The sequence below is a fragment of the Elaeis guineensis genome, chromosome 10 (genome assembly GCF_000442705.2).
Source record: "Elaeis guineensis isolate ETL-2024a chromosome 10, EG11, whole genome shotgun sequence".
Lineage (NCBI taxonomy): Eukaryota > Viridiplantae > Streptophyta > Magnoliopsida > Arecales > Arecaceae > Elaeis > Elaeis guineensis.
This window is the reverse complement of record NC_026002.2, coordinates 36,289,674-36,304,023: the sequence shown is the minus strand read 5'-3', so window position 1 is coordinate 36,304,023 and position 14,350 is coordinate 36,289,674. Positions and strand designations below refer to the sequence as shown.

At 40.4% G+C, this 14,350-nt stretch overlaps 1 protein-coding gene across 1 annotated transcript; it reads left to right on the top strand.

Annotated features, from left to right (window-relative positions):
• The first annotated feature begins 858 nt into the window (after positions 1-858).
• Positions 859-8,136, top strand: LOC105032099 (uncharacterized). Its single transcript, XM_073244617.1, is given in 3 exon segments — positions 859-2,467; positions 2,469-7,565; positions 7,821-8,136. Coding segments are annotated over 2 exon segments (1,815 nt in total). The 5' UTR covers positions 859-1,060; the 3' UTR covers positions 2,877-7,565; positions 7,821-8,136.
• Positions 8,137-14,350: the final 6,214 nt, after the last annotated feature.

Genomic DNA, 14,350 nt, shown 5'->3' with positions numbered 1-14,350 from the left:
AAAATTAATTTTTCATAGTTTAATCCAACTTGAATCATCCAATCCATTCCATCCCATCCAGTCCCGAGACTCTATCTGCCCCATTCCACTCTGAGGCAAGTACAGGATGGATATAACTAGTAGTCTACTCAAGCCATACTTAACCTTTGCCAACACTTTCGGTTATATTTTGCCGAGAGAAATTCATTGTGCACCACGGATGGTGTAGAAAATCCGACGTGAAGTGCATCGTCTCATCCGATTGATCCACGTAATCATCGCTTTTCTTCATACATTTAATATCTACAGATCAGTTTTTTCGTTTAAAAATTTTGTATGATGAAAATATTTTTGTCATTTAGAAAAAATTACGATGAAAATAGCTTAGAGAAAAATTATAATATGAAAGGAGCATTTTTATCCAACCTTTTTCCAATGTGCAGCCTACAGGTCAATTTTTCTGTTTGAAAAATTTGAATGATGAAAATACTCTAGCTCTTTAGAGAAAAATTATGACACCTTGTGTATATTATAGATGCAAGATATCATAATATGGATATAAAATATTATAATTTTTTTAAAAAATAAGAATATTCTCGTCATACAAAATTTTTAAATGAAAAAAATTAATTTATATATATTAAATATATATTAAAAAATGATGACTATATAGATCAATCGAATAAGATGGTATATTTCATGTCGAATTTTTTGTACCATCTAAGGTGCATAAAAAAATTTTGTATTTTGCTACATTTGGTGCTATAGACTGATGCGGGCCCGGCCGCATCATCCACGCCCGACCTTACCATGGAGCCACCCCAAGCTCATATTGCCTTCCCCCTCCCTGTATCACCTCTTGTTCCCGTTGTATCTTTCGCGGAAGGGATGATTGGTCTTCGTTCGCGACGTCGACCGTTGGACCGCACAATGACTGTTTCGAGAGCTGTGCAGGCGGATAAATGATAGAGATCGAATTCGATTGTTGCCGACATTAAAAGATTAATAGCTGGCTCGCGCCTCAGTTGCTGGGCGATCAGCTCTCCAGGGTTTCGACCTCGATCCAAATCTCCTCTCGGCGATGGGGATCGATCTCTTCGACTCCTGCGATCCGCGCGCCGACGACGTCGACCTCTCCAAGATCGAGGTCGACCAGCAGTACGCCCGGCGATTGGAGAACAATAAGAAGCGGGAGGCCCTCCAGAGGTATGAGGAGCTCAAGAAGCGTGGCCTCGCCGGCAACTCCGACGACTTCGACGAGGGCGAGTCCTAGTCAGATGACGGCGACGACGATCCCGTCGACTCCGGTAAGAGGGACCTCCAGTTCTTCAATGCCCTCGTCAGGGATCGAAAGAAGGACCCCAGTATCCTCCAAAAAGATGCACAAATCTACTCATCCGATGAAGAGGCGGGGGAGGAGAAGCCCAAAGCTGCGAAAAAGGAGAGACCTTAGTATCTGAAGGATGTCATGGCCCAGCATTTGATCGAATAAGGACCGGAATTCGATGAGAAGCCACTAAAAGATAACCGCAAGGTCGAGCAGGAGGATGGTCTCAAGGCATTCCTGGAGGCGGCGGAGAAAGAGGAAGCAGAAGCCGTGTCTGAGGATGATGGCGATATCATTAAAGAGAAGGAGGCGGTTGTGAAGGAGGTTGATGAGGACGCCGATGAGCGTAGCAAGAAATTGGATGATTACTTTGGGAAAGATGATGGATTGAACGACGATGATTTGTTTCTGAAGAACTATTTTCTCCAGAGGTCGTGAGCGATGAAGGATAAGGACGAAAAGCCGTCCTTTTATGACATTGATGTTTCAGAGGACGAGGATGAGCTGGACAAGCAGGATAGGTATGAGGTGGAATACAATTTCCGGCACGAGGAAGGGGAGGCAGACCGAGTTCTGGGTCACTCGAGGTTTATTGAAGGGTCGGTGAGGAAGACGAGGAGCAGGAAGCTGGAGAGGAAGAGCAAGGAGGAGAGGATGGCGCAGGCTGAGTTTGAGAGGAAGGAGGAGCTGAAGCACTTGAAGAATCTGAAGAAGAAGGAGATCCAGGAGAAGCTCGAGAAGATTCGGATGATTGCAGGGATTGGAGATGATGGGTTCTGCAAGCTGGATGAAGAGGATCTAGAGGAAGATTTCGACCCAGAGGAGTATGATAAGAAGATGAAAGAAATGTTTGATGTAGATTATTATGATGCCGAGGATGCTGATCCAGGGCTTGGAAGCAATGACGAGGGTGATTTGGAGAGGCCAGATTTTGTTAAGGAAGATGAATTGCTTGGGCTTCCGAAAGGTTGGGGTGTTGATGGATCTAATGAGGGGATCAAGGCAGTGAGAGAGAATGTGGAAGAAGAGCCACAAAAGGAGGGGGGTAAGAGGAAGAGGAAGCGTAAAATCTCTCTTAAGGAGAAAGTTGAGCTTGATAAAGAGTTGGAGGAGTATCATAAGTTGGTTTATGAAGATACAATTGGAGACCTGAAGACTCTGGTTCAAGTACAAGTCTGCTTCAGCTAATAGATATGGCTTGCCCCCTGAAGAGCTTTTAGTGGCTAATGACAAGGATTTGAACCAATATGTTTCCCTGAAGAGGTTAGCACCATATAGGGAGATGGAGTGGAAGCTGACATATCACCAGAAGTTGAAGAAGGATTTGATCCTTCACGGGGGAAAAACAGATGCCCAGAAGACTGGTAAGAAGCAGAGGACAAAGGGAGGCCCAAGATCTACAGAGCCAGAGAAGGAAAAATAGAAAACAGAACCAGAGGAAGCAAATGGTGAACCTAATCAATTGTCTAGGCGCAGTAGAAGAAGGCACCGACAGGCTGAATTGAAACTGTCCCGGTCGAGGCTCATGGCTTATGGAAAGATCCCCTTGAAACCTCAGAAGAAGCTCTAAATTTTTTGGAGAAAGTTGCATGGGTATTTAAAAGGTAGTTCATTTATAAAATTTTGTCTTCTTTTGTTATTGATTTTTAGGTAGGCAAATCCTGTACTCTTTTCCTCAAAAGATGGAGTGATCAGTCAGCTTTCCTTTCATTTCCAGGGTCTCTAATGTTGGAATCCTAATATTCTTCATAGTTATTGTGTTTGAATTGCTATTTATGAGGCACTTTTGAGCACTTTGTAGTGGAAAATTAATTTCTTATCCGGACTAGTGACAAATTTAGTGATATGCAGATGTATGATTTGTGTTTCTCTAATGCTTTACATGAAAACTGTGTATTTTGCTTCATTTCTGGGTGGAACTGATAGGAATATATTCAGAGAAAGTCATTCTATTTTCTCCTATCTTCTTCTATCTTCGTAAAGACTTTTTATCTTGTTTTTCATCGAGTCTTGATATTGATCAATGATATTTCGATACAGTTATTCCATATAAATGAGTTGAGGATTAACATGATACTGATTGTTTAACAGCCATGCCTAATTGCTGTTAGAAAGCATTGAGCAAATGAAGGTCATAGGTTTCTATTATTTCAGGCATTAGCTAGCATTTTATTGCTTTGCAAGGATGGTTTGTTGAGGATGTAAAAATCGAGGGAGTGCTTATCTCATGGTAGTGAAGGATGGATGAGACTATCTGCTGTAGCCAAGGGGGGCAAGAAATCTGCAACAACAAGCTATTGCTGAATAAATTTCTATTGAATCAATCAAGCAAGAAAAGTTATAGATGCATGTCATCTGGCTTGAACTTAAGCATTTATGTAGAGGGAAGCTCTTGATAAATTTTTTACTAATGCTTGTCTTGGTAGTGTCAATCTTGTTCCTAGCTGCATGTGCTGTCATGCCCAATCAAGGGATCATAGATATTTGCAAAAGCTCCGCAGATATATGGGCATTGTTCCACCAAAATGGTGATTTACCTTGGCTAGTCCAAAATAAGGAAGAATTTAGACAATTTCCTCATCAAGATGACTTAAGATGATTATAGGGATGGCTTAAAGACAATGTTGCGATTTTTGGTACATGTGGAGTGCAAAAGTTTCATGCATATTTGAATAGAATAGATAGAACAACTAGAAGATACTTCATTTTATATGTAGGTGGGTTGAAGAATGCCCTTGTTCTTAGACAATGATGACGAGAGATATCAAGTGGAACACCTCATGGTCGTCTTGGGCGATATTTAAACAAACTAGTAATTGAAGCTATGTAATGTATTATAAGCTTTAAGGAAAGTTATGTTCACATTTTAATGAATATAATGTCTGCTTGCGAATGCATGATGCATTTTCTTAGATATAAGATCATTTGGTTAAATGTTATGGAGTTGAGACAGGATGGCATTAGTGCACTCAAGGTTGGTAAGTTAGTACTCGTACAATTTGATACAGTTTCTGCTTGCACGTAATACTTAAATCAAACGGTTACCTCCAGCCTTTTGTCATTCTATAATTTTTCATTTAAAAATTTTTCAGTTGTACCTGTACTTGGGAAATTAGTTGACTATCATTATTAATTCTAGAAAACCTTTTTATTTGTCTCTCATTTCAGATATTTGTTTACGTCGTAGGAATAAATAGTTAAGTTGAAGCTTTAGACTCAAAGTAGTTCATAAATGTGTTTTTGATGTTCATCCATATTGAGATATTTGTTTATACCATGAGAGTAAATAGTTAAGTTGAAGCTTTAGACTCAAAGTAGTTTATAAATGTGTTTTTGATGTTCATCCATATTGAGACGAGATGTTGGACATTCACTGTTATCAACTTTGATATGAGTGGACGTGCTACATGCTTGAAAGGGATTAAATATTTTCAAAGAAGCATCTAAGGCTTTGAAACTTGATGATTCCATTGGAAATATTACATATGTATTCTTATGGAAAAGAATGTTATTAATGAAACGTCATATTTTTAAATCAACTAATTTGAAACAGAATGTAGAAATAGGATTTTCTCTGTGCACCATTGCAAGATTTATTTCCCCTAAATTTAAACCATTTGATTTTAGATGCATTTAGTCAAGGTTTGTTCAAAAGTAACTTTCAAGTTTTGTTCAAAAGTAAAATTATTAAAGGTGTTTCCGAAGTGACCAAAGTTGATTCTAAACAATAAATCATCTGAAACTGACTTAACTGACCACTTGTCTGACAAATGGGTCCTTGACCAATATTAGCTGTGACATGTAGCATCTTTGGTAGCTGAAACTTTAATTGATACTCATTGACATCAGCAAGTAAAATGGTGTAGAATATGTTCAAAGATAAAGGTAAAGGTTGTGAATATTGCAGTGTACTCTGAGCTTCTAGTTGCTTGCTGTCTTCACAGGTATGTCACAATTATTTGCCTATTTGTATTTTAAGACTCTGGATGGAGTGAACCTTTAAGCTTTTCTCCTAGAATATGCCAAATGTGGTTTAATAAAGGGAGGTTTTTAGCAACATTGGATGCCATTGAAGATGGTCTAGATTTCATAAATGTAATTATAGCGACCTTTAAGCCCGCTATTTTGGAGCATGGTTTCATTCTGCATGAATAATTAAATTGCAATTTTCAAGTGTGTTGGTATATCAAAGGTGTTATGCCATCTTAATTTTGTGTCATAAGCTTTAATTGTAGGAGCCTTATATTGTGTACTGACCTGACACCTCTTTGATAATTGATGAGATTTCTATTCTTTGACCAACTAGTCCTGGCTACCATGACTTTAATTTGCTTTATCTAAATTATAGTACTGTTCTTCTAAAAGGACTGTAAGTTGAACTTTTAATATGGTACATAGTGTTGTACTTTACTAAAATTTTATGTAAACAATCTTGAGCCCCATTTTATTTCCCCAATAAAAAGCTTTAAATTTGTAACAGATGAAGTGGTTCCTACGTTTATTCCTTTCTTCCAAACTGATTTTTTTTTCTACTAGCCATTTGTTTATCTGCTTTGTGCGGATGATCATCAATTTTGGCAAATTTTGCCATGTGAACACAACATGAACTTTGAATAATTAGCTTCAACATTTAGCTTGTTAGAGACCACTCTGTATCTCATCAAGAAAAAAAAGAGATCACTCTGTAAACTATCCTTGAAAGAAATTGGGGTTCAAGTGCAACTTATTCTGTAAATCTTTCTTTTTTCTTTTTTAAATAAATCATCCTCAAAAGGAAGTAATTAGTTATAATTTAAGCCCGTCAAAGTCTCAAGGACAACTCGGTGACTTCAAAGAAGTATGAGGCGCCACCGAAAGAATGACAAACTATCATACGTCATGCTTTAATATTAGACCTAACCAGTGGCTGTAGAGTTTGCTTAATTGTTTGCACCATCCAAAATTGCTGATGAGCTGAGGAAATTTACATACGGTTAAATGTGATTCTTTGCTCACAAAAATGAAGTATAATCTAAATGATACTAGTTAGGCCTGATTTTATAACTTCTGGATAATGCTTAGGTGTATGTCTTCCCGATATATGGAACGATTGATGCTTTTTTTTGTCATGGGCATCAGGCGATTAAGAAGACGGAGCTAGGAAAGAACATGTTTTCTTTCCTTTTCTTTTGGACTTTGAGGGAGTGGTTCCCAAGATTTTCCACTTTTGGGGCCTATTCAAAGTAGCTCCCTAGCCTACAGTGTCATGCTGCTGCTGTAGTCATGACGATTTAGATGGAGCACTTGCCCAAAAATTACTTGTGATGTGGAACGTCCATGTTTTTCTATTCTTTTCTTATTGATGCCATTCTATCATTGTTTGTTTATTGAGCGAGCCTATGATATATTGTAAAATCTCAAAAATATTTTGAATGTTTTTGCTTTTGATCATTGTTGAAATCCTTATTGTTAATCACGGTACATCCATTTGTTGCAACTAAGGCTTTGAAGCTGCACTTATGCAGTCTGATCTTCCCCTGGTCATTCGGAAAATGGAAACCTGATCTTGCTGGCAGCTAGACCTAACTTGACATAAAGAGAACTATGTGAAGATTTTGTGAGAGGAATGAATGTTAGACTGCATAAGGGACTTAGATATATTCTCTTACAGGTTAACTTTCATGTAGCTTAACTGAGGCTGGGACTTCTCATTTGGAGTTCTTGGTTTTGAATCTAGTTGATTTATTCTGGAGCTTTTACAGTTCGAATCAATCCCAGGTATCATTTTATTTCATTTTTTATAATAGAAAAAATGGCATCGAGATGCATGGTAATGACCGAATGATGCATGCATTTCACTGGAGTGTGTTTGTGTGCCTTCATAAATAGGCTTTCACGAATGATGATCATGTATCATTTACTTCATTTATGTGTTCCTTTGCTACATATATAAAAGATTATGTGCTGAATAGGTCTACCTTGTGTAAAAGGCCTGCTCGCTAAAATAAGCTATTCAACATTGCGGAAGGCAGGCTTCGTATTGTGCCTGCTGATTGGGCAGTGAAGGAAGCTCTTTGGCTAATGGTCCAGTGACTTGGAGTCTCTCTTCCAGCCTTACTCCAATGCTCTTGCAACTACTGATTCCCTTTGAAATGGGTGTTCCAGAATTGAATATACGGAGAAATCAAGAACAATCCAGAACAAGCTCTGGTTAGGAATATCATGCATGCCCTGGAGGTGGCAATCACTGCATATACGGAGAAATCGGGTGAGCTAATAGGTGAGTAAGCTTCATCTACTAAAGATTTTATTAGTTTTAGGACTTTCTGATCTGCGAATCTTCTCTCGCAATTGGGTATCTTTTTTCAACCTTCAATGAATTTTATCCACAGATAACTTATCCCTGCCAATATTTCTCATTAATGATGCTTATCTTCTTGGATTGCGCTAATCCCTTCCTGCCATGCTGGCACGGGAAATTGCGGTGGATTTTGTTAGCATGACATTAATGCATTAACTTAATTTCAAATTGCAGGCACCAGGACTTGTTCATGATGTTTGCACGCAGGGGAGGGGAGTTCAGAACCTGGCTGGGGAGGGGAGGTCACAACTTAGCTGGATTACCAACATAGGTTGGACCCGGGGCCGGCTTCCGATGATATCCTAGTAATACCTCGACAACGCAACACCTGGCGAGGAAGAAAGTTCTTGAGCAAGCATGCTACATAAGAGGATGAGATGTGGAGCAATGTGCTCCTTTTTAGCTAGCATGGAGTTATCAAAAGATTAAAAAAGAGAAACACTGTATGATACTCTAATTTGATTCTTATCCCTAGAATATTAACTGGCAACCACTCACCAGAATAGTAGCTTTATAGTTAGTGTCACAGGTGGAGACCATTTATTATATACCAAAAATATTTAAGAGGCAACAGCCTACAATCTGCAGCACCAATGGTAATGGAAGGAGACAGGAATTAGTATTGCATACTTCCAGGGTCCAGTCCACAGATAAGAGCCTCCAAAGTATATAATCTCGTACAGCTCTTTACTTATTCCCTAACCAATGAACACCTTAGAACTGTATTGTCCTCAGAGTCAATAATATTAGAGATGGCAGTCTCCAGTTCGTCGGCTGTGATCCCTCATCGGGGTTCTCCCCCCCGCCGATCTTAGATTTTTTCAGTTTGAGCATAGTTCTCTGTCGCTCCAACATTGTGGTAAAGTCTTTTGAATAGTTGAGATTGAGGGAGAAGAGGAGGTCGTTCTGAAGGAGTCCGACCTTCAATACGGTCATCGTCACGGATTGATTCAGATTTCGAACTTCCAGAGTTGCAGCATTAAAACAGTAGATATAATCGTGGACGTTCTCTTTTTGCTTGATTGTAATAAGAAAGTTTGAGTTTTGTCGCTGTCGGCGACTACTGACGAAGTGTGCGACGAACAATCGGCTCAACTGATTGAAGGAGTCTATAGAGTTTGGCTGCAGGTTGGAGTATCAATGACGAGCAACCTTCCTCAGAGTCGAAGAAAAAGCTCGACAGAGAGTCGCATCATTAGTCCCTTGCAGAAGCATAAAAGTTCGAAAATTCTTCAGATAGTCTACCGGATCGGTAATCCCATCGTAGGGCTCCATCTGAGACATCTTAAACTGAGGCGATAAGGGTTCATTCATAATTTTTTGTGTAAATGGTGGGTCGATGTTGAACCCCAGATCATCATCCGACTGCTTCAGTGCCTGGAGTGCGTCAATCCATCGTTGCATCTTCTGGAACCTCCTTTTCAGATCGTTCTCCCAAGTTGGGCGATACCGAGGAGAAGTATGATTCGGAGTAAAATTCCTTCTGGAAACTGGGGTAGGTGACCGCCTAGGTCTATAGCGAGGTGGACTTTTAGGTTGGCTATGACGACTGGCTCTCACCCTCGAGCTATAGGGAGGTCAGTCTGCTGATCTCCCTCCGACCGACTACAGATTTTCTAGGATAGGATGAGGCTTGCTATTCTGTTGTATTTCTCTTACTGCAGTCGAAAGTGCTTGCACCTGCTGGATGAGACTATTATATTGATCCTTGGAGATTGTCGGTGTTGCTGGTGCTGTCGGTGTTGCTGGTGGTGGATTCTCTTGAATCGATGGTGGTGGTGCATTGATCTGTTGGATGTTGTGATCCATCGATTGTTAGAGCATTGCGATGCATTTGATGCACCCCTCTAAATCCTCGTGGTGGCTGATGGCGAGCTCTCTCCTCTCGAAATAAAATCTCGAAATCGATCGAGGAGTCTTTCCTCTAGTGCCAAGTATTGCTGTCGATCTCTCTACTTGAGGTCGATCATCGAGGTGATATAGTCGAGGTGAAAACCGCCACTGGAGCTTCATCCGAACACCTGCAAAAAAAATCCTCACTGGGGGCATTCTCCAATGAAGATCCTTCGATGCTCAAATCAGGAGATGGAGAACAATGAGAGGAGAGAGCGAGGAGTCGATTGCGTACTTTAGAGGATCCCGGAGCCTTTATTTATAGGAAAGAAGTTTGAGTTGTATCCATCTTGGAGTCCTGATAATTCTCAAATTTGTCATATAGATTGATTCGGATAAGATATTTTTCTTTTACGGGAGACTTGATTACAAAAGAATTTTACTCTATCTGAACTTTTTCAATTTGAAGGAGAGACGGATCTGGTGAGTTCAGCTCGGCCAAGGACGAACTATAATAGGTCATCCTGTGTTGAGGTTCTGGAGTCCGTGGAGCCGACATTCGATTTTAAGTTGGTTAAGATAGGTTGGCAATGTGCAAGCTATAGTAGGTCAGCTGAGATTGGTCATGGAGGCCGTAGGGTGTGTATCGATCTCAGACAATCTAGGATAGATCGGTGGGGGACGACCTAAAATAGATCATCCGAAGTCGAGGAGTCGAGAACCACTGTTGATGGGGTGCATCCGATGGCCTTCATCTCCATCACATCTGTATACCTACCGGCATCTATCTCCTATAGCTCGGTCAGAGCCGAGGCCGAGGTACAAATCTACAACAAGGATGATAGGAAAAAATGGTAATGTATAGTACTGCACCTGGTCTGAACTCGATCTTGCAAGCCCCACAAGCAATTCTGATGTTGGATGGAATATATTGAGTTGTTTTGACATTATGGTAAATAAAACATCTATAATATGTATAATAATTCATGGAGCAAGATTTTTACAAAGATTGGAGAAAATTCTTGTTCCATTCCAAAAGCACATAATGGAGTGATCCATCAAAAGCATGCAAGGGCTGGCAGGTCAGCACCCTCTCTTTCATCAGTAGGATGACCTTGGTGAGATCGGTGCTGAGCTCAGTTCCTATCTACCTCCTGGCCAATACGATTGTCTCTGTTGCTTGTATTAGATGGATGGATCAGCAGCTTGGCAACTTCCTCTAGGGATCTGGGCACGATCGTCATCCACTCCATCTGCTCTCCTAGGAGGTTGTGTGTTAGTCTTTGCGGGATGGTGGCCTGGGGATCTATTCCTTATTAGTGAGGAGGGAGGCTTTGATTGCCAAACATGCTGTTAGGTTTTTGCTCCAGTCGGACTATTTGTGAAGCATTGTGATGCGAGCCCGCTATAGTGAGTGGAGCCAGGGGACCCCCATCCAGCCGGCTAGAGAGTGCTCCTTCATCTGGAGGGAAATTTGTGCTCTGGGGCCCAAGGTGATGGAGCAGGTCAGATATTTGATAGGCGATGGTCACTCAGTCGCGGTGATCCAGGACGCCTGGGTCTCTAGCTGTCCTCTATCTTACTGGCCGACCTTTGTGAGCATCGAGATGGAAAACCACACGTGGGTGTCTGACCTCATCACTGCTGATGCTTTGGGCTGGAGAGTATAGGAGATCACTCGCTCCTTTGGGAGGCCACTTACGGAATGGATCCTTGCCATCCCATTTTCGGTGCACCCTACATAGGATGCGAGGGTCTGGGGTTGCTCCTCCTGCTCGAAGGTTTTTTTAAGAGACCTTTACCGTTTATATACCCCGCTGCATTTCAGACAGATTGAGGCCACCTAGATTTGGAGAGTCCCTGCTCGCTCCTTTGGGAGGCCACTTACGGAATGGATCCTTGCCATCCCACTTTCGGTGCACCCTACATAGGATGCGAGGGTCTGGGGTTGCTCCTCCTGCTCGAAGGTTTTTTTAAGAGACCTTTACCGTTTATATACCCCGCTGCATTTCAGACAGATTGAGGCCACCTGGATTTGGAGAGTCCCTGCTCATCCTCAGGTGCGGACTTTTCTTTGGAAGCTTGCTTGAGATCGGCTCCCTACTCAAACTTTACTTTGGGAGCGAGGCATGGAGGTTCTGATCTTGTGTCTGATTTGTGGGATAGAAGATGAGTTTGCGGAACATGCTATCCTGCGCTGCCCTAGGATGAGGGTGGTTTGGAGACAGGTGGGCGATTACCTTTGGGAGAGGATGTTGAGTTCCGGTGGTGCAGTGGAAGGATTAGGTGTTTAAAATTTTCATTAAAAACATCTGATGCATCGAAAATCTCAATTTTCAGAAACTCTTGACTATATCAATCAAAGTATAATAAAATAAATTTGGATCAGAAGAATATCTGTAACGCTAATCTAATTTTCATGAGGCATCTAAGTATCCGCCCTCCAACGGTGATCCACATAAAAATTGAACCAAGGACAGCGCTCCTTCTTCACCTTGCTTCAAGAGTTCTAATCCCTAGAACTCAACCAGCCACCAATCGATCAGATCTTCCTCCAGACCTGAGTTTGAACCTTTCTAAACCATCTACTGAACTTGACCACCTTTTTCTAGACCTCTTAAACCCTTAGAGTTGTTAGGATTAGGCTTGTCTTAAAAGATCAAGCCTTGTCCTAAAACCTAAAGTTGTAAGAGAGGGAGTGGATAGGGGATGTAAGAATTGAATGATCACCCCATCTGTCATCCCCTATTTATAGCACCAGATGGAGCACTAACAGAGAAGGCACACCTCATCTGAAAAGGTATATCAAGTCCTCGTATCACTTATCTGAGAGTCCTTAAACAGAAGGACTCTTCAGGGGGTGATACGTCGATTCCTGCCTTCTCACGTGCGCTCGCCCAGAACGAGATGCTTTTTGTATCTCTTCACATATCAGATTAGCATAAAATTTTACCACATAAATCTTTATTTAAATAGGAAGCCATCACCAAATTACACATTATTTGGATAAGAGTTTATATGTGAGAAGGACTCTTCACCGAAGAGACGTGCAAGCACCTTCTCCCTGTCACGCACGCAAAGGGTGTGAAAAGCAATCTTTCTTAATCTGATAATTTTTTAGATTTTTACCACATGATCAACACTTAAAATTGATCCTTATCACAAAAATTATCAGATAAAAAGTCACTTAAGACTCCCTAAATAGAAGGAGTCTTCGTGTCCCTTTGCACGTCAAGAAAAAACTATCACATGCACAGAAATATTTTGAGCAATTTTTTTACACACAATATGATAGATTTTTCATACTTCAAAAGATGCGATAGGTGGCTCATCATCTGATCTACTTGTCATAAAAAATAGAGGCCCAAAATAGAAGGATTCTTAGTCCTTCTCCATGCCACAAATAAAGTACGCATGCATTCTGCATATTAGCGTCAAGAGTCCTTCTTAAGTTGGACTCTTAGTTATTTGGCGTGTACACCAGATATGATGCCTCTTTTTGGCTGCTTCTAGGTGGCTTGACCTAATCCAAATGCCCACCAAATTGGGCTAGCAAATGAGCAAGGCATGAGACCAAATTGATCTCTAAAGGAGCAAGAGTTTCACACGTGCTAGCGTGCTTACCGTAGCCCTGATTGAATTCAAAATTCCAATCAACCTTTTTCAAAAGAGCCCTTGACCAATTTTCATATGTGTGTGACCCATTGGGTTCCACATCTAGCTGATAGTAGGTTTGGGTATAAATTGATCAAATTTGATTAGATTTCAATCTAATCGATTTAGGTCCAAATTGCTAATCCGAGTTCAACAATTTTAATCATTTCTAATTGGTGATCGAATTAAATTCTTTAATTCGATCAAAAACCTACAAGTCAAGATTGACATCTAGCAACGTATCATGGCTACCCAAAAGATATAGAATTAATTTTGATAGAAATACTAAATATACTCTTCAGTGGTAAGTTATCATACAATTCAATCCTTCGATCATCCTTGCATCCTGAATATGTTCATGAATATGGAATCATGTCAAACTCAAACACATATTCATATCGATTCTCAATTAACCAATGATGACTCTGATAAAGAAGTACCAGAAATTTTTTCTAATCTCTTTTCTGCTTTTAGCCAAAAGACTTTTTTCAAGTCATCTAGGATTGAGAATACACAGAATGCAATCTCCTCTTACTAGGAGTAATCGATTTCATATTGATCTACTCACAATCTCTATATACACTCCACCATATCCTAAACACCCCGTACATGTCTTAATATCATTCCTGAGTATGAACCAAAATATGGATTCATGTACATAAGATTCTATGGTGGTCTCAAGTCTAAGAATCACCTGCATAACTCTCACTTAGAGAACCATCTTTAACATGCAAGTAAGGCTTCCATAAGATGTTCTCTTTCATCGAGTCAATTCAATGGACTCATTTTTCAAATGAGCACCCATATCCTTGTATTAGTGTCCCACACAAATGGCTAGTGAGATCTGCCACCCTCTCCATCGAGCATACATAGGATGTGCCAGTCTATCCAGAATATTGATCCCCAATTCAATGCTCCTACGACTAGGAATGTTGAAGATTAAGATTTTAAGGTTTTAGGTCTCACTAGCATGATCCATTCATGTCTCCTAAAACTATTGTCCTAATCTTTGGAGTTCATCATAATCTTAGACATAATAAGATGAAGCTAATATGATGAATCAATGTCTCAAATAATAAATGTCATTACATGAGTTGAAAAATTATAAAGAAAAGTCCCATCGCAACACACTTATGATTAGCTTATAGGGCACTTTTCTTTCAATCTCTCACTTGCACTAAAGTCAATCGCTTTTATATCTCATATAATCTTGATGG